The 26,785-nt window shown below is 36.1% G+C and overlaps 1 protein-coding gene across 4 annotated transcripts in view; it reads left to right on the forward strand.

Moving 5' to 3' along the window:
• The window catches only part of UBE3A (ubiquitin protein ligase E3A), a 155,087-nt gene that overhangs the window by 32,676 nt on the left and 95,626 nt on the right, over positions 1-26,785 (forward strand). For all 4 annotated transcript variants that reach the window (XM_087428807.1, XM_014781030.2, XM_004421913.3 and 1 more), the window contains 2 exons: positions 1,459-1,503; positions 24,504-24,811. In XM_087428807.1, coding sequence (XP_087284933.1) covers positions 1,459-1,503; positions 24,504-24,811 — 353 coding nt within the window. The remainder of the gene's footprint in view (positions 1-1,458; positions 1,504-24,503; positions 24,812-26,785) is intronic.

Genomic DNA, 26,785 nt, shown 5'->3' on the forward strand with positions numbered 1-26,785 from the left:
TGCCTCAATTTTTAGTTGCAATATAATTTTGTACAAAACTGAAAATATAAATACACAGCAAAGAAGATCTAAAAATTAATATTTGAGCTGCTGGAGTCTTTTTTTTTTTTTTTTCCTTGCATTCTTGTCCTTGGACTCTGAATGCACTGCAGTGAGGGGTAATTTTGAAAGTCTGATAAAGAAGTGAGTTTTTTAAGAGCTAAGAGATGTGGAAAACAGATTTTTTTTTTTTTTTTTTTTTTTGCTGGTGAATCTGATTTTAAGATTCTTTTGTTAAAGTTGTTCAGAATTTGAAGTCTCAAGTCATTGATAAATTCACAAATCAAGTCCTTGGAATGTCATTTTGAAAATTTGTCTTTTGACCTCTAAAAAGTATTTTACCTATTTTGAGAATTTGAAAGTATTAGAAATCAGTATTATGTTGATTCACCTTAATATACATTGACTGATGCTGTTTATAAAAGTGAATAGGGTAACAGGGATTTATTTTTTTAACAGTGTGGTAAGGGTAGGCAAAATTGGTTCATACCCCAAAATGAAATTAAAAGGCTTCTTTTGTGTCTTTGAATTTTGAATATTTCTACATAAGGTAGCAGTAGATTAAAAAAGTAATAGAAAGTAACTAACAACTATTTATAATTGAAGTCAGTTCACAATTACCCACAGCAAAATTTTAATACCTCAGGATGGTACACTTTTGACAGGTAGTACATCCTATCCTGCCACTGTTTTTTCAGGGAAAGCTAATTTCATTGTTGAACCAAGATAATCATGATCACAATGGTAAATTTGACTTAAGTGTCTTAAAATTCAGGAAGGCTGTTAGATTTACATGTAAATTATCTAGAGCAGAGGTTAGCAAACTTTTTCTTAAAGGGCCAGATAATAAATATTTTAGGCTTCGCGGGCCATGTGTTTCTGTCAGTTTCTCAGCTCTGCTCTTGTAGTACGAAAGCAGCCATTGACAATATGTAAATGAACGAGTATGGCTGTGTTCCAGTAAAACTTTACAGAAGTAGGTGGCTGACCCAGACCTTAGTTAGCTGCTGACCCCTCATCCAAAGTTTGGGACTATAAATACCAATGAATACCCTTTATATTGTGGATAAGCAATACTTGGCTGTAGAAAGTTTTATAGGCGTGTGTGTTTATTGTAAATATTTGACTTTGTGAGTAATTATGATTTATTACACTGGTTTGTATGTTTATATCTAAATATAGTGTTTACAGTTTCCTTAAAAAAAATGCACTGAGTTTTTTTATTAGTCTAGCCCTTAATAGTACATGTGTTGTATGGCAACCTGATCTGACCACTTTTTCTCATGTTGAAATCTTTACTTACTTTTAAAACTGTTAACGATTAAATCTTGTTTTCAAATTTGTCTTCCAAAATAATATGTCTGCCCTTTTTTGGAATATGGAATATTTTGCTTAACTTTCCTCAATTGCATTTTACAGATCACCAGGAAAAACTCAGTCTGACGACATTGAAGCTAGCCGAATGTAAGTGTAACTTGGTTGAGGCTGTGGTGTCTTTTAAGTTCCCCTACCTTGCTTAAAATGGTATCACATTATTTGAAAATAATTTCCGGTTGAAAGAGAGTAATGCTTTAAAAAATAAATTGGGAGATAGAGATATATCTGCTCTTTTCCGTACCAGATAAATACCTCTAAACCTTGGTAACATGTTGCTAGGTTTCTACTTCTAGATAAATAATTGCATAGTCCTGGATTCTTATGTCTTTTTGCTTACCTAGCGGTTGTGGGGAAATGCAGAGATGGGGGAAGAGTTCAGTTTAACAGTCATTTATTAAGTGCCTTCTTTGTGTAAGGCAGTAGGTGCTATATTGTGGATACAGTTAGGGCTTCAGTAGTTCAGTCAATGAAAGCCTTAACAAGGGCAGTGGTATAATAGGAATTCAGGATAAAGTTTTCTGGATTTAAGAAAAATATTTAGAAAGTGAAATAGGTAAGAACTTCAGTGATTAGTTGTGAGAATTTAAGAAGTTTAAGGTAATAGGAGAGGTGATAATTATTGAAGCAAGGTTTTTGAGGTAGTAAGGGTTGCAATGAAGAATATAGGTAATAGGGATTGCTTTTGAATAAGAGCAAAGACCCTCATCTTCTGAAACTAGAAGAAGGAGGTAAAGATAGATACGTGATATTAAATGTGTTAGTAGATGAGAATGGGAAAGTCAAGGTCATTTGTGCCTGAACTATCAGTTTTCTCAGTAAATTAGTTTAGGTCTGCTACACCACTGTTTCTGTCTCCTTTGAGATGATGCTAAGTGCTTCTTGAAAAAGGGGTTTGATTGTTGAATAAGTTTGGGAAATAAAGTTTAAGTTTTCAGACTTAAACAGCGAGTTTCTTTACTGAAATAGTGGAAATCCTTTAAAATGCTGCTGTACATTGTGAATCTCCAAGAAGGGACTCTAAAATGTATTTCTCAAGTTTATGTGTCCATATAACCTTTTTGTGTGCATGTGTGTGAGGAGAGTGTGTAAAATACACATAACAAAATTTATCATCTTCACTATTTTTAAGTGTACAATTCAGTGGTATTAAGTACATTCATATTGTTGTGCAGCCATTGCCACCATCATCTCCACAACTCTTTTCATCTTGCAAAACTCAACAATACCCATTAAACAATAACTCCCAAATGCACCTCTCTCCCCAGCCCCTGGCAACAACAATTCTACTTTCTGTCTCTGATTTTAACTACTCTGCCTCATATAAGTGGAATCATAGAATATTTGTCGTTTTGTGATTGACTTATTTCACTTAACATAATATCCTCAAGGTTCATCCATGTTGTAGCAGAATTTTCTTCCTTTCTGAGGCTGACTAATATTCTATTGTGTGTATGTATACATTTTGTTTATCCATTCATCCATCAGCAGATACTTGGGTTGCTTCCATGTTTTAGCTGTTGTGAATAATGCTGCTATGAACATGGGTAACAAATATCCCTTCGAGACCCTGCTTTCAGTTCTTTGGGTATATACCCAGAAGTGGGATTGCTGGATCATATGGTAACTCTATGTTTAATTCTTTGAGGAACCTCCATAGGGTGAACCTCCATACTTTTCCACAGTGTCGGTACAATTTTACATTCTAACCAACAGTGCACAAAGATTATAATTTCTCCACATTCTTATCAATACTGGTAATTATCTTTTTCTTTAAGTAGCAATCCTAATGGGAGTGAGGTGATATCTCATTGTAGTTTTGTGACTATGTAACTTTTTAGGAAGCATTTTTTAATAGTGTTTTGTGGAATACAGAGTTTGGTTAGGAGATTTGAGAAGACTATGAAAACTTGGAAAGTTACTGGGGGGGAGTGGGTGAAGGAGTGGACCAAATATTATTGAGTATCTCTTGCTACTGAGTGGCCAGCTGAGGTTAGAGACCTTATCATAGTTGCAGTTTAAAGACTTTTCTTTAATAGTCAGAAGAAAATGCATGATATTTCAGGGTTGGGTGTTAGCAGAGCAGATGGGACAGAACCACTAGTGACTTGTGCATAGAATGTTAACATTGGAGTAATTGAATTTATATGTCATTATGCAATGGCCATGATTGGAAAGGTTGTGGTACCAGATGAAGGTGTTGGGTTGGTTACAAAAAGCCTGATAGGTCAGAGATAGTTCAGTATTAAGTGAAACTCTTGTAAGGATAGATGATAATGATCAGAGGTTGGGTGTTTAATATACCTAAGGTAGTGATTGGCTGACAGAAAGGAGGTGAAGGTCACTCAAGAAAGTCAAGTATTTTAGGGGCTAGAGTTTTGGGATAGGTCATGCACACAGACATTAAAGTTACCATTGCAATGATGTAATTGGGGACAAAATAGACCTTTAATATATGGGTCTAATTTTCCAGAACAGAGAGGAAAGGTAGAAGATACTCAGGTAGATTTCAAACTGTAAGCAGTGTTTGTGTTGTGTTTTGTTTTGTTTGGGGGGGATGGGCATTGTTTGTTTTTAATACGAGGAATTAGAAGAATAATGGTAGAATTAGAGGTTTGTCTATGAAACTCTCACATAAAAGGATTGCAAGACAAGCAATACCTTTGGGGGTAATCGAGGCTTTAGTGAAAGCTAAGTTGAGGAACCATTATATAAAGCAGTTGAAGATAAGGGGCAACCTGTATCATAAATCTGTTTCTAGAGATCTTGGTGGAATAGGTTAGGAGGATGGATCAGAGTGAAGAATGGAAAAAAGATAGATGAGGCTTGCATTTTGTAGTAAAAACCAAGGATAGCAAGAATATGAGGCATGATAGGGTATTTATCACAAGATTCCAGATGTAACTGAGGTGTTAAGTTCTGGTTGAGTTTAGCAAGCCATCGTACTGTTTAACTTGACCATGTTAAGGTAAAATTATAGGAAATTAGACCTACCATGATGTCTCCACAAAGACATCTGAGATTCTAGCCATAGTTGCTGTGGGAATATAGCTCTAAGTCTTCAAGTCTGCCACTGTTTCTCAAATTCCTCTACCTGCAGTAAGGTGAGTAGGTCCAGGTTAATTCTACCGTAATCTTGTGAGTCTTGATGTACAAAATATGTAATGAAGGATTCTTGGTTTCACCTAAAAATTAGCTAGGGTGTTTGAATAATGGTAGTTTATTGAAGCATGATTTTTTTTGGCACTTTGAGACATGTTTACCTTTGGCATCCTTTAGGAACACCTCAGGTGCATTTTAGATAGTAATTTATATAAAATTAAAGAGTATGCATGTTTGTTTTTAGGAATTCTTAGTGTTGCCTATTTTCTAGGGTGCAGAAAAACAGTAAAAATTTTTATCAGCTGCATGCCATTTTATAGTTTAGTCTAGAAATAGAACTAACACAATAACCCAGATCTTTTTATTTCAGTTTTATGTATATTCCACCTGGATTTTGTTTAAATTTATATGTACCGTGTAGTAGCATCTTTTTGTACATATTAATTTAGACTCATTAGTTTTCTTAATGATTTCAAAGTAATTTCTAGTAACTTCAGATTTCTCATCTTTGGTAGTTACTCCCCAACCCTATCTCTAACACTTAGGTTATGTTTTCAGGTATATAAGTAAGACAGTAAATGGAGCAAGGGTAAATAAATGTATCAAGTGATTTATGTTTCAGTATTTAGCAAGGTTATTTAAATACTCAGTTTTCTCTAAATGTTGGAGTGACCCAGGACTCAGTCCTCAGGCCCTCATTATCATTTCTCTGTAGGTAAGAGCTTTACTGTAAATACTCTGACAACTCTCATCTTTTCACCTACAACTCTGACTTGTAGAATCTCATATCCAATAATTGGATGTCTGATTCTCAAATTTAACAAATCCAGAATAGAGCTCTTGATTTCTGTCCTCTCAGATCTACTTCTCTTATAATCTTTTTGCCATTTTAATCAGTAGCAACTCTTTTTATCCCCCTTCTAGTTCATCCAGAACTTTGGAAGCATTATTGATTTCTCTTCGTCTGACTTAAATTATCAGCAAATCCTGTTGGTCTACCTTCAAAATATCGATAATTCAACCGTGCCCCTTTTTTCCCCCACACCATTTCCACCTCTACCACTCTGATTAAAGGGATCATCTTTTGCCAGAAGAAATTGTTTCCCGATAGCCTTGCTACTTCCATCCTTGCCCCTTACAGTGTATTTTCTATGTAGCAGCCAGAATGATCTTTTTAAAATTGAAGTTAAAGCATATTACTTATGCTCAGAACCTTTCAAAGGCTTCCCATCTCTCTCAAAGTAAAATCTAAAGATCTACAAGGCCCTCTATGAGCTCCCTTTCACTTCTGTGACTTTCCATTTGTCTTGCTCATCTCTGTCTACACTGGCTTTATGCTCTTGCTCTTATGTCTTGGTGTTCTTAAGACTTGAACCTATTGTTATGACCCTTCTCTATGGTATCCACATGGCCTCCTTTCTCACTTACTTCAAAGCTCTCTGCTCAAATGATGCCTTATCAGAGAGGCCTGACCAACTTTCATCAAAGAATAGTCATGTTCTGTCTTCTGTTCCCCTTATCCTGCTGTATTCAAGGGATTTAATGTCATTTGACTTGTTTCATATTGATAGCTTTGTTTTCTGGCTTACTTAATACTAGCATGGAAGCCTAATGAGAGTGCCTGGCATATAATAGGTAGTTAGTAAACACTTATTTTATGAAAGAATGAAGTTAATTTTTTTTTTTTTTTTTTTTTTTTTTTTTTGCTGAGGAAGATTTGCCCTGAGCTAACATCTGTTGTCAGTCTTCCTCTCTTTTTGCTTGAGGAAGATTAGCCTGACCTAACACCTGTGACAGTTATTCTCTACTTTGTATGTGGGTCTCTACCACAGCATGGCTGACAAGTGGTGTAGGTCTGCCCGGGATCTGAACCCATGAACCTGCGCTGCCACGGTGGAGCACACTGAACCCAACCACTACGCCAGGAGGCTGGCCTCTGAAATTACTAATTTGATGCAAAATTTTATTTCTGCTTGCAGAAATGTAGGAAGAATTTTCTGAGATCAGTTTGTATATAAATAAACTGATTTATATACAAACAGCCCATAGAACTTGGGTAATAACACCTAACATCTTCTTGAGTACTTACCATGTAACAGACCATTGTGCTCAGTACCCTACATGCATTATATTATTTGATAGGAGAGCTGAGCCTTTTAATCAGAGTAGACTATGGAGATATAGCTTGTATACTCTGAAAGAGATTGTAGAGAGTTGGTATAATTTCTTCCTTAAATTTTTGGTAAAATTCACCAGTGAACCAATCTGGTTCTGGTGCTTTCTGTTTTGGAAGGTTATCGTTTATTGATTCAATTTCTTTGTTAGGTATAAGCCTGTTCAGGTTGTCTATTTCTTATGAGTTTTGGCAGATTGTATCTTTGAAAGAATTGGTCCATTACATCTAGGTTATCAAATTTGTGGGTATGGAGTTGTTTATAGTATTCCTTTATTATCCTTTTGATGTCCGTGGGATCTGTAGTGATGTCCCTTCTTTCCTTTCTGATATTAGTAATCTGAGAGTAGACATTGTGATTTCTGTTCTTTAAATTTGTTAAGGTATGTGTTATGGCCCAAGATGTGGTCTGTCTTGGTGAATGTTCCATGTGAGATTGAGAAAAGTTGTAATATGCTGTTGTTGGATGAAGTAGTCTATAGATGTTAATTGTATCCAGTTGATTGATGGTGCTGTTAAGTTCACCTGCATCCTGACTGAATTTCTACCTGCTGGATCTGTCCATTCCTGATAGGAGTGTTGAAGTCTCCAACTATGATAGTGGGTTCATCTAGTTTTTCTTGTAGTTCTATCAGTGTTTGCCTCAGGTTGTTTGACTGTTGTTAGATGCATACATGTTAAGGATTGTTATGTTTTCTTGGAGAATTGACCCAATTATCATTATGTAATGCTCTTTTTTAACCCTGATAACTTACCTTGCGTTGAAGTCTGTCCTGAAATTAATATAGCTACTCTTGCTTTCTTTTGATAATTGTTAGCATGGTATATTTTTTCTCTATTTATTTTTAATCTATATATGTCTTTAAAGTGTAGACAACTTATAGTTGGATCTTGTTTTTTGATCCACTCTGACAATCTCTATCTTTTAATTGGTGCATTTAGACCATTGATATGTAGTTGGATTAATATCTAACATGTTTGTTACTGTTTTCTATTTGTTGCCCTTGTTCTTTGTTTCTGTTTTTGTCTTCTACTCTTTTTCTGCCTTTTGTGGTTGTCCTGGTGTTTGCAATATACATTTATATCTAATCCTAGTTCACTTTCAGATAACACTATATCACATTACAGGGAGTGTGAATGAGTACCTTATAATAACAAAATCCTAATTTCTCCTTCCTGTTCCTTTTATCATTGCTCTCTTCATTTCACTTATATGTAAATAATTATACACACACACTTATATACACACATAAGTATTCATAACCGAATATGTTGTTGATGTTATTTTGAACAAGCTGTTATCGTTGAGATCAATTAAGATTAAGCAAAATAAAAGTTTTTATTTTACTTTCACTTATTCCTTCTTCAGTAGTCTTCCTTTCTTGATGTAGATTGGAGTTTCTGATCTATATCATTTTCCTTCTCTCTAAGGAACTTATTTGAACATTTCTTGCAAGGAACTTTACTGATAGCAAATTCCTTCAATTTTTATTTGGGAGAGTCTGTATTTCTCTTTCACTCTTGAAGAATAATTTTACGTGGTACGGAATTCTAGATGGTGTTTTTTTTTTTTTCCTCAATACTTTAAATATTTCACTCCACTCTCTTCTTGTTTGCATAGTTTTTTGTGTGTGTGTATGAGATCAGCCCTGTGCTAACATCTGCCAATCCTCTTTTTTTGCTGAGGAAGACTGGCCCTGGAACATCCATGCCCATCTTCCTCTACTTTATATGGGACGCCGCCACAGCATGGCTTGCCAAGCAGTGAATGGGTGCACGCCTGGAATCCGAACTGGCGAACCCTGGGCTGCAGCAGCGGAGCACGCCCACTTAACTGCTTGTGCCACCGGGCCGGCCCTGCATGGTTTTTTTTAAATAGAAGGAAACCTGCTCCTAGTTCATGGTAGGGATGCATAAGTAGATGAACTGACTCTTGCTGAGTCTTCTGAGAAAGTAGAATGAGCAAACCTGATTGTGTTTGTTGAGGTACTCTAATGAAAGGAGTTTTTGGAATCAGTGTGAATTTTGCATTTTATTCATTATATCTTATGTGTCCCTAAAAAGATTTTAAGAAACATTAATGGGAATAGTTTACCTTTATTATATAGAGATTGTCAGCTGTAAATGGGGTTCGAAGCTAAAAGAGGTCAGTGAAAATAAAAGGGATGCTCTTCCCCCCAAATTACTTAAAAGCAGGACTTTTTGATTCACTGTGTCTTTTATTGGCTTCTACTATTTTCTTTGTAGGATAATTGTGAAGATTAAAGGACATAATGTACAAAAATCACTCACTGTATGTTAATGACTGCTCATTGTTCTTATCATTTCGGCTTGTAGCACTACCTTCTACTCAGTTGCTCATACCAGAAACCTAGATATTCAGCTCTTCCTACACATTTACCCTCTACAAACTATGGTCTTTTAAATATTTCTTGTAGGGGCTGGCCCCATTGCTTAGCGGTTAGGTGTGCGCACTCCGCTACTGGCGGCCTGGGTTCGGATCCCCGGGCGTGCACCGATGCGCCACTTGTCCGGCCATGCTGAGGCCATGTCCCACATACAGCAACTAGAAGGATGTGCAGCTATGACATACAACTATCTACTGGGGCTTTGGGGAGAAAAAGGGAAAAAAAAGGAGGAGGATTGGCAATAGATGTTAGCTCAGGGCCAGTCTTCCTAAGTGAAAAAAGGAGGATTGGCGTGGATGTTAGCTCAGGGCTGATCTTCCTCACAAAAAAAAAAAAGAAAGAAAAAAAATATTTCCTGTATCAGTTTCCTCCTCTTCATTCCTGCTACTGCTTCATTCTTTGCCTGGTGTATTACAGCAGTCATTACCTAACTGGATTGCCTGCCTCTAGTTTTGCCAACTTTGGTCCCAGTTTAGAAGATGGAATTATTGTAAAGGCAGATTTGACATAGTCACTGATCTGTTTAAAACCCTTTAGTGACTCCTACTGCAGGTGTTCTTAATTAGTGGTTTGTGAGTGGTGTGTGAATCTTTTGAAATTTCTTTCAAGATGGAGTATATGTGCATTTTTATGGGGAGAAAGTCGTTAGCTTTTATTAGATTACTCCTTTGCTGGTTAAAGTCAGAATTATTATAAAATCTCCCATAACCAGGCACCTCCCTACCTCTTCATAGTTTTTGGGCCCTTCCTTGAACTTAGTTATACTATTGAACTGCTTGCAGTTGTCATAAGAGCATGTTCTTGGGCCCTTGTGCCTTTACTCACTCATTTCCCTCTTATCTGAAATGTTCTTCCCACCTTTTGTGTCATCAGCTCCTAGTCATCCTTTGTGATTCATCTTGGCTGAGTTGCCTCTCTCTATATTGCCATACCTCTGTAGTCCCTATAATATTAAAATCATCTGGCTTTCTCCTTTAAGCAGTAAGTTTCTTGAAGAAAGAGCCCATATGAAAATAGCCAGAGGACCTAGAATAGTGCTGGATTCTCAAGCAGAGTTTGAACTATACTGAAGGAGACATTTGGAAGTCATCAGATATTGCTAAAGCCTTGAAAGATGAAACTGTCCAAAGAGAAGTTTAAAAGAGGAAGTGTCTAATGGCTAGTCTCTGGGGATTATAAACATTTCTAAATTAGGAAGGGAAGTCTCTGAAGAATAGCCAGTGAGAAAGGAGGAAATCAGGAAATAGTGTCCTGAAAGCCCACAGAAAATAGTTTCCAAAAGGTCTACATCTCTCAGCAAGGTTAAGTGAAATAAGGAGTGAAAAGTAGTGATTTGATGAGAACGGTTTCTACATTACTAGATACAGAAGCTAGGTTACAGGCACAGTAAGCCTTGACCTTTTCGTTTCCCACACACTGTTTGCTATTCTTGTTTTCTAATGATACATCTGGACTATTCCTGTTACTCTCTCAGCATAAAAGTCCCTGCTTTTTTGAGGCTCTGCCTTCTGGCTATGTCATCTTCTGTCTTTATTGTCTAGTGATATCCCAGTCACTTCTCAGTCTTTGCAGTACTCATACTCTTCCACTCTACTCCGGATCCCCTGCAGTCTTTGTTTATATTGTTAACATCCAACTCCCTAACATCTCAATGCTGCAACCATTTTATTTTCAGTAACCTTCACCTCTGCTTCGCTGCTTCTTCCTATGGGCATGCCAGTCTGAACTGTCTTACCCCTGTAACCTTTAATTAAAACACCCATGTCAGGTTGCAGTCTTACTTTCTTATTTTCTTTATCTCATCCCATTTGTTCTTCCTTTTCTTACAGAGATGTTCCATGGCCCCTCTACTATCTTCCAGCCTCAACCCTCTGGTTTTTCTACTTGCTAATGTACTGGTCAGACCTAGGAGGTTGAATAGATAATATTCCATAGGTTGCTTTTTCACTCTGTTGATTATTTCTTTTGCTGTGCAGAAGTTTTTAAGTTTTATGTAGTCCCATTTGTCTATTTTTGCTTCTGTTGCCTGTGCTTTTGGTGTCATATCAAAAGAATTCATTGCCAAATCCAATGTCATGAAGCTATCCCCCTGTGTTTTCTTCTAGGAGTTTTATAGTTTCAGGTCTTACTTTTAGGTCTTTAGTCCATTTTGAGTTCACTTTTGTATGTAGTGTTAGGTAAGGGTCCAGCTTCATTCTTTTGCATGTGGATATCCAGTTTTTCTGACACCATTCGTTGAAGAGACTGTCCTTTTCCCATTGTGTAGACTTGGCACCTTTGTCGAAGATCATTTGACCATGTATGTAAGGGTTTATTTCTGGGTTCTCTGTTATGTTCCATTGGTCTATATGTCTTGTCTTTATGCCAGTACTGTACTGTTTTGATTACTGTAGCTTTGTAAAATGTTTTGAAATCAGGAAGTGTGAGACCCCTGGCTTTGTTTTTCTTTCTCAGGATTGTTTTTTACTGTTTGGGGTCCTTTGAGATTGCCTATGAATTTTAGGATTTTTTTCTATTTCTGAAAAAATGCCATTGGGATTTCGATAGGGATTGAATTGAATCTGTAGATTACTTTGGGTAGTATGGATGTTTTAAAAATATTAACTAAGGATGTCTTTCCATTTGTTTGTGTCTTCTTTAGTTACTTTAAGCAATATTTTGTGATTTTCAGCATACAAGTCTTTCGCCTCCTTGGTTACATTTATTCATAAGTGTTTTATTCTTTTTGATGTTATTGCAAATGGGATTATTTTCTTCATTTTCTTGTCAGATTGTTTTATTGTTAGTTTATAGAAAACTGGTGTTGATTTTTGTATCCTGCAACATTACTGAATTCGTTTATTAGTTTTAACAGTTTTTTTTGTGGGGTCTTTAGGGTTTTCTGTGTATAAGATCACGTTATCTGTGAACAGAGATAATTTTGTTTCTTCCTTTCCTATTTGAATGCCTTTATTTATTTTTCTTGCCTGATTGCTCTTGTTAGGATTTCTAGTATTGAAAATAAGTGGTGAAGAATGGGCATCCTTGCCTTGTTCCTGATCTTAGAGGGTAGGCTTTCAGTTTTACACCATTGGGTATAATCTTAACTGTGGGCTTTTCATATATGGCTTTTATTATGTTGAGGTAATTTCCTTCTGTGTCTAGTTTGTTGTGTTTTTATTATGAAAGGTTGTTGATCTTTGTCAGATGCTTTTTCTGCATCAATTGAAATGATCATGTTATTTTTGTTCTTCATTTTGGTGTATTTGGTGTATTACATTGATTTTTTTCATATGGTGAAGCATCCTTACATTTCAAGAATAAATCCCATTTGGTGATGATGTAGAATCACTCTGTGTTGTTGAATTTTACTTGCTAGTATTTTATTAAGGATTTTTGCATCTATATTCATCAGGAATATTGGTCTATATTTTTCTTTTCTTGTATCTTTGTCTCATTTCAGTATCAAGGTAATGCTGGCCTCATAAGATGAGTTTGGAAGTGTTCCCTTCTCTTCAGTTTTTCAGAAGAGTTTGAGAAGAATTGATGTTAATTCTTTAAATCTTTGGTAGAATTCTTCATTGAAGCTATCTGGTCCTTTATCTGGACTTAACTGGTCTTCCTCGGCTTTTCTTTGTTGGGAATTTTTTTATTACTGATTCAGCCTCCTTAATAAGTCATAGGTTACTTCAGATTTTTTATTTCTTCATGATTCAGTCTTGTTAGATGTATGTTTCTAGAAGTATATTCATTCTTCTGGCTTACCCAATTTGTTGCCCTGTAATTGTTGATAGTAGTCTCTTATGATCCTTGTTATTTTTGTGACATCAGTTACAATGTGTCCTTTTCATTTCTGATTTTTGTTATTTGAATCTTTTCTCTTTTTTTCTTAGTCTAGCTAATGGTTTGTTGATTTTCTTGATGTTCTCCAAAAACCAACTCTTAGTATCTTTTTTTCCTATTTTTCTATTCTCTATTTTATTTATTTCTGCTGTAATCTTTATTATTTCTTTACTTCTGCTACCTTTGAGTTAGTTTCTTTTGTAGTTCCTTGAGGTCTAATGTTAGGCTGTTGATTTGAGGTCTTTCTTTTTTCTTAATATAGGCATTTACCACTATAAACTTCCCTCTAAGTTCTATTTTTGCTGCATCCCATACATTTTGGTATATTATGTTTCACTGCCATTTGTCTCAGGATATTTTCTGATTTCTCTTCTGATTTCTTCTTTGACCCATTGCTTGTTCAGGACTATGTTGTTTGATTTCCATGTATTTGTAGATATTCAAGTTTTCCTTTTGCTTTTGATTTCTAGCTTCATTCCATTGTGGTTGGAAAAGATAACTTGGTATGATTTCAGTCTTCTTAACAGACTTGGTTTGTGGTATAACGTGTGGTCTCTCCTGGAAAATGTCCCATGTGCAATTGAGAAAATATGTATTCTGCTGTTGTTGGGTGGAGTATCATGTATGTGCCTGTAGGTCCATTTGGTCTAGGATGTTGTTCAAAGACTCTATTTCCTAATTGATTTTCTGTTTGGTTAAATCTATCCATTATTGAAAGTGAAATATTGAAATGTCCTACTGTTATTGTGTCACTATCTATTTCTCCCTTCAGTTCCATCAGTGTTTGCTAAATATATTGGGGTGCTCTGCTGTTAGGTGCATATATATTTAATGATGGTAATATCTTTCTAGTGAATTGACCCTTTTATTATTATATAATGTGTCCTTTGTTTCTTATGACAGTTTTTGACTTAAATGTCTCTTTTTTCTGTTATATATTTGGCCACCCTGCTCTCTTTTGGTTATCATTTACATAGGGTGTTTTTTTCCATTCCTTCACTTTCATCCTGTGTATGTCCTCATAGCTAAAGTGAGTTTCTTATAGGTAGCATATAGTTGAGTCTTTTTTTGGTATCCATTCAGATACTCAGTGTCTTTTGATTGGGGAGTTTAATCCATTTACATTTAAATTACTGATAGGGAAGAACTTAATATTGCTATTTTGTTAATTGTTTTTTGTATGTCTTGTAGTTATTTTTCCCCCCTCTCTTTGTGATGTCTTCCTTTGTGTTTTGTTGATTTTTTTGTAGTGACATACTTTGATTCCTTTCTCACTTTCTTTTGTGCATCTTCTGTAGGTATTTTCTTTGTGGTTACCATGAGGATTACATAAAACATCTTATACTTGTAATGATCTATTTTAAACTGGTAACAATTTCAATTGGATGCAAACTCTACTCCTTTACATCTCTTCCCCCCTTATGTTACTGATGACACAAATTACGTCTTTTTATATTTTGTATCCATTAAGATATAGTTTTTTTAAAAGTTTTTCTTTTAAATCAGTACTTGAATTAAAACTGATTTACTCTCCACAGTTACAGTATTACAGGATTCTGTGTTTATCTATATGTTTACCTTTACCAGAGAGCTTTATATTTTTATATGCTTTTCTGTTGTTTACTGTCCTTTTGTATCAAGTTGAAGGATTCCTGTTTGCATTTTTTGTAAGGCAGGCCTAGTGATGAACCATCTCAGCTTTTGTTTATCCTATGAGGGCTTTATTTCTCCCCCTTTTTTTTTTTCTTGCTGAGGAAGATTCGGCCTAAGCTAACATCCACTGCCAGTCCCCCTGTTTTTTTTTTGCTTGAGGAAGGGTAGCCCTGAGCTAACATCTGTGCCAGTCTTCCTCTATTTTGTATGTGGAACACTGCCACAGCATGGCTGGTGAGTAGAGTAGCTCCACACCTAGGATCTGAACTCGTGAACCCGGGCCACCGAAGCACACTGTGAGGAACTTCAACCACTCGACCATGGGGCTGCGCCCTCTCCTTCATTTTTGAAGGTCAGTTTTGCCAGATACAGTGTTTTTGATAGGCAGTTATTTTGTTTTTTTCAGCACTTTGAATATTATCATCTCATTCCTGTCTCGCCTATAGGATTTCTGCTGAGAAATTCACTGATAGTCTTATGGTAGCCCACTTGTATATGACTAGTCATTTTCTTTTGTTGCTTTCAAGATTCTCTGTCCTTGACTTTTGACAGTTTGATTATAATGTATCTTAGTATGGGCCTCTTTGGGTTCCTCTTAGTTGGAGTCCTTTGAGCCTCTTAAAATTAGATGTCCATTTCCTTCCTCAGATTTGGGAAGTGTTTGGCTATTATTTTTTAAAATAAGCTGTCTGCCCCATTATCTTTTCTCCTCCTGGGATACCCCTAATTCATATATTGATCAGCTTGTTGATGTCCCACAAGTCTCTTAGGCTTTCTTCACTTTTCATTTATTTTTTCTTTTTTTCCTCTGACTTGATAATTTCAAATGATTGCCTTCAAGTTCATTGATTCTTCCTTTTGCTTGATCAGGTCTGCTATTGAGTCCTTCTTGTGAATTTTTCAATTCAGTTATTGTATTCTTCACCTCTAGAATTTTTGTTTGGTTCTTTTTTACATTTTTTTGTTTTTGATCATTCTCATTTTATTCATGCATCATGATTTCATCTAGTTGTCTCTTTCTGTTCTCTTGTAGCTCATTGAGTTTCGTGAAGGCAAATATGTTGGATTTTTTTGTCAGGTATTCATAGATCTCTTTTTTTTAAGGTCATTTTCTAGAGCTTTGTTTTGTTACTTTGATTGGTCCATGATTCCCTGTTTTTTAATGTGCTTTGTTATTTTGTGTTGTGGATTTTGCATTTGAAAAAACAGCCACCTCTCCCGGTCTTTATGGACTGGCTTCATGGAGGGGAAGACCTTCATCATTCAGCCCAGCTAAAGATAGTTGGTACCTCTAAAACTTTTTATGGAAGTGCATCTTTTCTGGACTTGTGCTTGTAATTTCCCAATTGAAGTGGTTTGTTGGTTTCTTTTTTCAAGAGCTTGTAGTCTTTTGCCCTCTCTTGCGTCTTCTGCAGTACTTCAGGTTCTCTCGTGCTGCAACAAGCCAGGGAACTGTCTTGTGTTTCCTGTGAGTCCCAGGCATCCAGTGGGTGCTGGTTCCATCACTGCTCTGAGTCAGGCAAGAGAGAAACTAGTCTCTTGTGCAACCGCCCTGAAAAACTAGAATGTTGGACGTAATTCTGCTCTTGTCTTTGTTCCCAAAGGTGAAGCTGCAAGTTGGGCTTTTCATCATGATTGTGAACTGTGCCAGCTTGTGGGGAAGGGTTGAAGCAATTGGAATGAAACAACTTTTCTTTGCTGTTTCTGGCTTTGAGTTTGCCTGGAGTACTGCAACTTTCTAACTGGTTTCTGGAGGTCTCATAAAGGGCTTTTGGACAATACCCAAGTCAGTGTTTCTGTGGGAAAATGAGTTCTGGGGCTTCTTTTCTCTCCATCTTGCTAATGCCACTCCTGGTTAGCTTTTATGTTTGTTGAGATAAATTTAGTATTTCTACAATTCACTTGGTAGAAGGAACATGCCTACAGGTTCGTTTATCACCTGTACAAAGCTAACTTGGATGTATGTCAAAGAATCTTTAGTATAAATTCAAAGATCAGTCTTAAGAATTTTCTCACTCTAAGCCTGAAAGAGTTCTAGGTGTTTCTCAACAGTATGTATAAAAGCTATTAAGTTTTCTAATAACTCCAAAGTTTTCTCAGCTCCCTAACCCCCTAAAAAAGATAATTTTAAAAGAGTGATCCAAATATCTAGAATGCAAAATAATCAGCCAACCAGATCTGTAGCACAGAATTTACAACATATTGTCTGGTCCATGGTAGACACTTGTGTATAATTAGTCAAGGGATAAATTTTCTGTCTTGATTATCTTTGATTCAGAAAAAAATATCAAAGACCATATTTCATGATTATTACAGATAGTTAATAGGTACACTACACTAATGCCAACATGTGTTTTGTGTTGCTTCCCTTTTCGGATCTTAATTGGAGGAAGGGATGGATATATTTTGTGTATTATAACCTCGCTGTAAAATGTGACACTTTTTTTTTTTAAGGTGAATGATTTTATATAAATATTTATTAGTTGTACAATTTTACTTTGTGTTTACTCTATAACAAGCATTCTGGGCATTGAGATTTTAAAGATCAATAAAACAATACCTAGGAGTTATTGTTATATTAAACATTTCTAACAGTAAAAAATATCAATTTGTATTTATTTATATTTCATAAAACTATGTCTTATTCTGTAGTTAATGGTTTGTGGGTTAATGAGCCACAATTAATGAGTTCACAGTAGTAGATGCAGTCTTGAAATAATCTAATAATTCACTTAGTTCCATTGTAGCAGACGCAACCTTAAACCTGAGCATAGCTGTGTTACAGATGTCTTTTGTCAAATATATTTCTATGAGGCTTAATACTATCTAGGATACCATTGTTCATTATTCCACAATTTTTACATTAAATGTAACTTTAGGAGGAGGGGGTGGAGTATTTGCAAAGGCAGCATCCTAGAAGGAAGGAAAAGATACTCTACTGACTTTGAGAAGCCAGTAAACAGTGGTTGTTAGCTTTATATACTGATTATGCAAGCCTTAGGCCCTTTCTGTTTTATCTCTGGCTTCTCAGTTCCTCACATATTCATTTGACTTCATCTTCAGTTAAAGTCATTCTACTTACATTCACATGTTCTTTTTGATCTTTGCCTTTTTATCTTTCTTTGTTGTTTTTACTTTATCCACCATTAGTTTTTATGTTGCATGTCGCAGTTACTACTTCTTGTATCTTCTATCATTGAAGTTTTTAATTCTGATTTCAATCTGGTTTGCTCATTGTTCATTGACACATCTTCGCTTTCTGACAATTGCTGTTTTTTTGGATTCATCTTCTTCGTTCTTCTGTTCATTGTTAATTTTCCAACTGCCTATTACTAAGTTCAATTTAAGATCGTTTTCCTATATTGTTGGCAGCCATTTCAGTGGTTCTAACCTCAATGGTTTGCCGTTGGTATAGGAACATTAAACATACATTCCTAATATTTGTCCTCATGACAGGTAGATTAAGTTGCTCTGCATAGTTATGGTCAGCTTATAGCTCTTTTTTATCATTATTATTATAGGGCTTTTTTGCTTGTTTTGTTTTTGTTAAGTACTGGACTCTTCTAAAAAACAGAGTTAAAGTCAGCAAATGTGGTATTAGTGCCATTGATGATGCTGACATTGGTTTTCCTTATTCTACCACTGATGGCTGAAACCATTTCCTCTGCCAATTGACCTGCTCTCTAAAAACGTTGCAATATGATAACAGTGTTTTCCCTCAGTGTTTTACTTTGAAAGCTTCCAAACATGTAGCAAAGTTGAAAGAATTTTATGATTGACACTGTATGCCTGCCATCTAGATTCTACCATTAATATTTACATTGTTTTATCATAAATCTGTCTTTTTTTATGCATTTTAATGTCAATTGCTGACATCAGTACACTTCCCCGTAAGGTGAAACCATTTTAAAAACATTTCTGTCAAGTTTTCTAGAGTAACTCTGGCCCTCTACATATGATTTATCCCATAGAACATTTATTTGTAGGACTGTCTCACTAATTCAGTTACAGAAATAAAATAAGTAAATGGAAAGTATTGTCTGTTTTAAATTTTTAAATATTTTTAGATGTCTACTTTAACTTGGAGAGCTGTCTCATTAGAAGTTCTCACTTGACCTTCATTACTGACTTGATAAGAAAAGCATACTTTTATAGAAAATCAATATATTATAAAGAACTTTGTTTCTTAAATAGTAAGAAAAGTCAGTGAGATGTGAGGAAATTATAGAAAGTAAGCCATAGCTCCTTTTCTGGTAGTTTTGATTATGAATGCCAGATAAAGTGTCACTAAAGGGTCCCTGATCACTAAAGGGACCCAGTCAGGGAAAGGCCTCTCTTCATTTCTTTGCTTTTTTAATCTCTTTTTCTTATTCTTTTCATCTTCTCTCTTCCTCCTCCCTTGTCTCCCCCTCTCTCCTTTTCTTCTTTTCTTTAATCATACTTGGGGAAAGGTATACATTTTACTGCATTGATTTGCTGAGGGGAAGGAAAGAGTGAGGAGGCCATGTGGTTAGATGGAAATGCCGCTGGAGGGCAGAGAGCACAGATTTTAAATTAAGAGTTGGGAAATATTTTCTGTAAAGGGCCGTGCCAGGTGGTATTTATTTTAGGCTTTGCAGGCCATACAGTCTCTGTTAAAACTACCAGCTCTGCCGTTGTAGTGCTAAAATAGCCATAGACGATATATAAATGAATGAGCTTGGCTATGTTCTAATAAAGACAACTTTATGGGCACTGCAACTTTAATTTTATATAATTTTTAAATGTCACAAAATATTATTCTTTTTCTGACTTTTTCAACAATTTAAAATTGTGAAAGCCATTCTTACTTTTGAGCTGTAAAAAGCAGGTGGTGGGATAGATTTGGCCCAGGAGCTATGATTTGGTGACTCCCAGTGTATAGAGATTAACCTTGTACATGTTACTTTCCAAAATGTCATTATTAGTGTGCACATTCTCCACTTAGAGGCCTTTTATATGCTCTAAATTCGATGGGGATACAGAATTGTACACAGATAATTCAAGGTGTCATTGGAGTGAGGAAAGAAGAAAAATGCTTAATATTGTTGATTCCATTGATAACATGGAGGTTGTGGCATGGTCTCCTTTCAATCCTGTCTCATCAGTGTAGCTGCTATTTCTAAGTCTTGGGGTAGAGAAGCAGATCAGATAGAGGGGTCTACTCTCCCCTTACTGGTATTAAATCTGCCCTTAGTGGTATTAAAAGTCCAAGTTTGAGAGTCAAGCCTGGGTTCAAATCTCGTATTAGATGTGTGACTTGTTATAACTGCTCCAAGCATCACCAGAATGAGGGTTATTATAGCTAATTCATAGACTTGTGAGGATGGTAATAACAATTGTATCAGTAATAGTAGCAGCTAACACTTACATCGTGCTTACTATGTGCCAGACAGTGTTCTAAGCACTTTATATATATATTAACTCATTTAATTCTCTCACAGCCATGATATTTCTCATGTATACCATCGTTTTAAAGATGAAGCAACTGAGTCACAGAAAGGTTAATTAACTAAGTCATTTCAGGGTCCCGTAGTTAATAAGTGGCAGAGCCAGCATGTGAATTTGGGCAATCTGGCCTCAGAGTGTGAGCTCTTAACTGCCAGGGTTTACTGCCTTTTAAAGTGGGAACATCTGTAAAGTGCCTAGCACATAGGTCCTCAATAAATTATACATATATTAACTTTACAGAATGTAGTGGTACCTGTTCCTCAAGAAACTTAGTGTACTCTTGTGATACCAGATATCTTGCATAAATGAGATTCAACTTATGATGTTTCAGAAGGTTTTTAATTTGTTTCAATTACTCATTATTTATGGGATTTTTTTTCCATAAAAGTTTTTAGTACTACTATTGTTGAGTTATTTTGAAATGAATTACCTACTGTAAGACAATATAGTGGAAACGACTTAGACTCTGAAGCTAGAAGACCCTGGACCCCTGTTCTTGTTCTGGTTTTGCACTTTCCTTTGTGTGATCTTAGGTATGTGATTTAACTCTTTAAGTTGTGTCTCCTTTTTTTGCTGTGGACTAAAGATAATCCTTAAAGTCATGGGATTGAAATGAGATAATCTATGTCAAAGTGCCTAGCAATGTGTCTAGTCTGTTATCACTTTCAACAAAAGCTAGTTCCTTGCTCACCTTCTTGTTACATAGAATAATCTTAAAATTCAACCTTAAAATTTAGAACTGAAAGGAATCTTAAAGATGGGAAAAACTGAGGCTCAGAGAGTTACTTGTTCAGGATCATACAGGTACTTAGAGGCAGAAGCAGCTTAATGCAGGTCTTCTGATTTCTCAGCCTTAATCCTGTTTTTACTGTTCACTCTCCTTCATGCATTACATACAGAAGCTTTATGTATATGACTGGGGTTTTGGGGTTTTTTTAGGACAAAACCTGACATTCTTATTAATGAAAATAGCTAGAGTGTTTTGGTATTTTGATTTTTTTTTTCTTTTTGTGAGGAAGAGTAGCCCTGAGCTAACATCCGATGCCAATCCTCCTCTTTTTGCTGAGGAAGATTGGCCCTGGGCTAACATCCGGGCTCATCTTCATCTACTTTATATGGGACGCCGCCACAGCATGGCTTGACAAGCGGTGCGTCAGTGTGCACCCCGGATCCGAACCCGCAAACCCCGGGCCGCCGAAGTGGAGCACACACTTAAACTGCTACGCCACTGGGCTGGCCCCGGTGTTTTGATTTTTGATAATTAATCTTTGAAAAATCATATGGACAATTCAATAAACCTTGAGGCCATTCAAATTATGTATGTGAACATTTTCCTCATTCATATTTATTAGTTTTTAATATAAAAGCACGTTTATTATAGAAAAAATAAATTAGAAGCTAAAAGAATTTTAAAAACCCATTTCAATCACATCATTCATAGAAAATGACTATTAATACTTTGAAATAAAAATAGCTTCATCCTACACTTACTGCTTTGTAACTATCTTTTGTCAGTTAGTGATGTATGAGGAAGACTGTTTTTGCCAAATTCAGATCTGGGTAATTTCTATTTATTCCATTGTGTGAATGGTTATCAGATCATTTAAGTAATCCCCTATTGTTGGGCATGTCAGTTTTTTCCAGATTTCATGGAAACAACGTGTTTTTGCAAAATTGTCCAATTATTTCCCGCAAATCGGATCTCTAATTTGTGTGGTTTATTCTGTGATTAATTTTTATGACTTTTGATACATGTTCATAATTTTCCTCCAAAAAAGAAATACATACCTATTTATATTGTCACTACAGAAATCTACTGCAGTTTGGGAGAGGATGGCATATTAATCTCCCATTCTTTACTGAAAAATAGCAACATATGATATAAATCTTCTAAATTCTGTATTTCTCTTTCTTTATATGTTGTCACTTTAATATTTTGCATAGTGATGTATCTGGAATAATAATCTTTAATTTTCCACAGTGAGGTTGTTTATAAGTACATATAATAAAATATCTCCCAAGTCATGTTCATGCAATTTTTAAATGTGTTTTATGGTTTTTTTCCCTTTTTTCTCTATTTGCATGCAATGAGTGGTAAATTTGCATGGAACATTTGAAAAATAGAAGTGTAGAATGAATTGAATGTGTTTGAATTATTACTTTTTGTCACTTACCTTGATAGTTTAGAGACAAAATTCTACTTCTGAGGCAAAATTGGACTTAATAGTGTGTTCCTTATCTACTGCTTATTTGCCTTCTTGTTAGTTGTTGAGTTTCTTGCGATTAACAAGATATAAACTCTAATGCCATTTGTCATTTAGTCCTTCACGTTAGTAAGATAATTGTAGGAACATTTTGAGAATTAAATTAGGTAATTTTTTGTGTGTGTGAGGAAGATCAGCCCTGAGCTAACATCTGTTGCCAATCCTCCTCTTTTTGCTGAGGAAGATTGGCCGTGGGCTAACATCCGTGCACATCTTCCTCTAACCTATATGTAGGACACCTGCCATAACCTGGCTTGATAAGCAGTGTGCAGCTCCGCATCCAGGATCTGAATCCATGAACCCCAGGCTGCCGAAGCAGAGCGTGCAAACTTAACCACTACACCACAGGGCCGGCCCCTGATTTTTTTTTTTTGTAGTTTTGATTATTTGTAGTTTTTATTCCAGTGCATCATGTGAATTTGAGACCAAAAGGGATAGCTGTGAATTACATTTCCTTGGATCCAGTAGACTACTCTGCTTAAATTGTGGTATTCTCATATCATCAGATAGTGGAAACATAGATTTTAGAGTTGAATAAACCATAGAGATGGCATAGTTCAGCTTCTTGCTTGGTGAAGTAATCCCCTTGGTGAAGTAATAATATTCCTGGTAGCTCTGCTGGAAGAACCATAATGGAACATTAATCTACATACTTGAAGTTCACAGAGTAAGAGGAATATAAGGTTTTGCCCTAAGGGAACTTAAAGTATTCGATGTTCCCATGGCATGGGATTAATGAGGAAGTTTGAGGACTTGTTTGTTTGGTTTTTTTTTGTGAGGAGGACTATCCCTGAGCTAACATCCTATGCCAATCCTGCCCTTTTTCTTGAGGAAGGTTGGCCCTGGGCTAACATCTGTGCCCATCTTCCTCTACTTGTTATATGGGACGCCGTCACAGCATGGCTTAACAAGTGGTGCGTCAGTGCGTGCCTGGGATCCGAACCTGCGAACCCTTGGGTCCCCGAAGTGGAGCGCGCGCACTTAACCGCTTGCACCACCGGGTCGGCCCCTTTAACGACATGTTTTGAGTTCAAGATTGTGTGCTTTGAGCAACTTTCTTGCAGTATAACACAAGCGTTGGATATTTCGTTTATAAAGTTATTTTTTAAATCCCCCATATGGTAGATAATTGGAAAAAAACCTTTTTACCAGATAGAAGTTCTGGATTAATTATAAATCAAGTATTTACAAACTGTTGAAACAAGATGGTGATAGCTGGATCAATACTTTAAATAGCTTCTCCTGGGCCGGCCCCGTGGCTTAGCGGTTAAGTGCGTGTGCTCCGCTACTGGCGGCCTGGGTTCAGATCCCGGGCGCGCACCGACGCACCTCTTCTCCGGCCATGCTGAGGCCGCGTCCCACATACAGCAACTAGAAGGATGTGCAACTGTGATATGCAGCTATCTCCTGGGGCTTTGGGGGGAAAAAGGGAAAAAAAGGAGGAGGACTTGCAATAGATGTTAGCTCAGGGCTGGTCTTCCTCAGCAAAAAGAGGATTAGCATGGATGTTAGCTCAGGGCTGATCTTCCTCAAATAAATAAATAAATAGCTTCTCCTTTTCTTTCTTTTTTTTATTTTTTTGGTGAGGAAAATTGGCCCTGAGCAAACATTCGATGCCAATCCTCCTCTTTTTGCTGAGAAAGATTGGCCCTGGGCTAACATCCGTGCCCATCTTCATCTACTTTATATGGGACGCCGCCACAGATGATGGCTTGACGAGTGGTGCGTCAGGCTGCGCCTGGGATCCAAACCCGCGAACCCTTTGCCGCTGAAGTGGAGCACGCGAACTAAACAGCTGTGCCACCAGGCTGGCCCTTAATGTTAATTTTTAAAGTGATAAAATGTTAAAACTGAGCCATAAACCTTGTGATTTTCAGCTGTTGTGCCAAACAATTTAGGCACATATACCATCAAACAAGCTTTTTCTCTATTTTTTTAAAACCAAAGGAAAGCATATTCTATTAAAACAATGATTCTGATAAGCAGTGTTCTTTATCATAGTATCTGAGGAAGTATTTATCAAATATTTCACTAGTTAAAAGTTTTGTGTAATAGTGGATCTCCATTTTCTATACCTCATCTTAATATGCAAGTTTATTACTTCAGTGCTTGACTAACTTGCTTTGCTGATGATCTGTTAAGCTTTGTACCTGAGAGCTGTACTAATCACTGTGCTTATTGTTTGAATGTTTGATACAGGAAGCGAGCAGCTGCAAAGCATCTAATAGAACGCTACTACCACCAGTTAACTGAGGGCTGTGGAAATGAGGCCTGCACGAATGAGTTTTGTGCTTCCTGTCCAACTTTTCTTCGTATGGATAACAATGCAGCGGCTATTAAAGCCCTCGACCTTTATAAGATTAATGCAAAACTCTGTGATCCTCATCCCTCCAAGAAAGGAGCAAGCTCAGCTTACCTTGAAAACTCCAAAGGCGCCCCTAACAACTCCTGCTCTGACATAAAAATGAACAAGAAGGAAGGACACGGAGCGAGAGATGATTTTAGAGGTAAGATGTTCTATTTTTAATTGAGGATTTTTGACTGAAAATCAGATTGGAGATTTAAATAATATGTGAGGGGTTTTTTTTGTTTGTTTTGTCTAATTTCGTGACAGGTGGACATGATAGTATAGTGAAATTTATTTTTTTATTGTGGTAAATGACAACTAATAATTAAGTTAATGATTTAACTGCATTTTACTGTTCTTACGGTCTCTAATTAGAAGCAGATTATACTCCAAAATATCTATTGTTAGTGGGTTGATTGGAACTTTTTAACACTTTCTACCAGGGAAAATGTATTAAGTGGTAGTTAATTTCCTAAACTAGGCCTCAAAGTTTATTTAAATTATAGAATAGCTGGATTAAATATCTGGCATGAGTTATGGAACCCCACCACTATGAGGTGAAAGAAGCAGCAAGAGGGAGCATTGGTCTTTTTCTGTTTCTGAAGGCAAGGCAAAATTTTATGATAGCTACCTGAAAAATAATTCAGTTTTTCCTTTTGGTGTCTTTCCCATATCCTGATCACCTTCTTCCCGGCATTCGGCACACTTATGCTGCCAAGAATCATCACCCACCAATGGCAGTCTTCTCCCAAGCCTTGGTTAGTTTACCAAATGATCTTGTATCTCAAAACTGTTAAAACTTTTTTTTTTTTAATGCTCAACTCCACGCTTTCTTTCCCTCAGTGAAGGTAATCAGTATCAGTAATAAGGTAATCGAATTTCTAAATGACTGATAGGGCTCAGCCCTACCAGAGGTAATTGTATTAAAAGAGGAAGCATTTGGTTAGGACATGTATAAGTTAGAGAATACCTCTAAAATTTTCAGTAACACCGTTTGAATCAAGTTTAAATTAATTAGTGAAATGGAATTGTAGTATAGCTTCTACTCTGTTTCCACATTAAAGCTGTTTACATAACTTTATACAACTTTATTGCTTCAAAATGTAGAGTTCTGTTACATGAATTAGCTCACACAATGTGGATAAGTAGGTGAATGTTGTCAATATGTATAATGTAGAAGTTGTATTGACTTCATTATATACATTTCCCCGTCAAGTCTGCACCACAGAGCAGCAGTTACTAAATGTAGAACTTGCTGGCACAGTTAAATGCAGCCATCCATCCATTATAGTACAGGAGAGATGTATCCGTCTTCTTTTTGGCTATGTGCTTCATCTTAGAGGTGCTTATTGAGTGGTTATCCCCAGTTCTTGTGTGCTGTTTTTGCTCAAGTTTATGTAATTTACCAATTCCTTGTACTTTCTTCCAGTATGCTAATGGCTCCCACCTTCCCCCTTTTTTTCTGCAACATTCTGTGTTTACTGTAGTATTTTGGACTAAGAATTATAAATGTATCAACTGCACTAGTACTTTTATTTTGATTATTAATTATATTTGTTAGCTCTAGTTACAAAGTTCCATAGATATTGAATAGTCTGCCCCAAACCATTTTTGCCTGAGAATTTTTTCAAGTGTAAAATTTTTTAGATTAAGAATATTTTCAGGAACACACACATATCACAAAATACACAGGTATATATCATATATAAATGTCTCTTCATTTAACGGTTTCTCAGTAGAACACCTCTTTGTATTGACGAATAAAACTTTATCAATGTTTGTATCTCTAGTTATAATGTTTTTAAATTAATTTATATTTATGTCTGAAAAATTCAGTTCAACATTTTAAACAAAACACTATGTGGAAAAATTATTGGTACATTTTATATAGAATTAGTAGAATGTCCAAATCACTTGAAGATGTTCTGAAGAGCATGACATGTCAACAAAGGGTGTGTGGGTCTAGAATGTTGCTGTCCCTAAGATAGGCCATGTTACTGCATGCAGAGCAACTCTTTGTTAACAACTTCATGATTTGATGATTAGGAAGCAGAGTGTTTTACATCCTAGCAGGATAGTTATTTATGATAGTTATTTACTGTGTTTTGGTTAGATTTCAGGAAATTAAATAGGA

This window comes from Ceratotherium simum, chromosome 3 (genome assembly GCF_057802395.1).
Source record: "Ceratotherium simum simum isolate JZ-2026a chromosome 3, ASM5780239v1, whole genome shotgun sequence".
In the NCBI taxonomy this organism is placed as follows: Eukaryota; Metazoa; Chordata; class Mammalia; order Perissodactyla; family Rhinocerotidae; genus Ceratotherium; species Ceratotherium simum.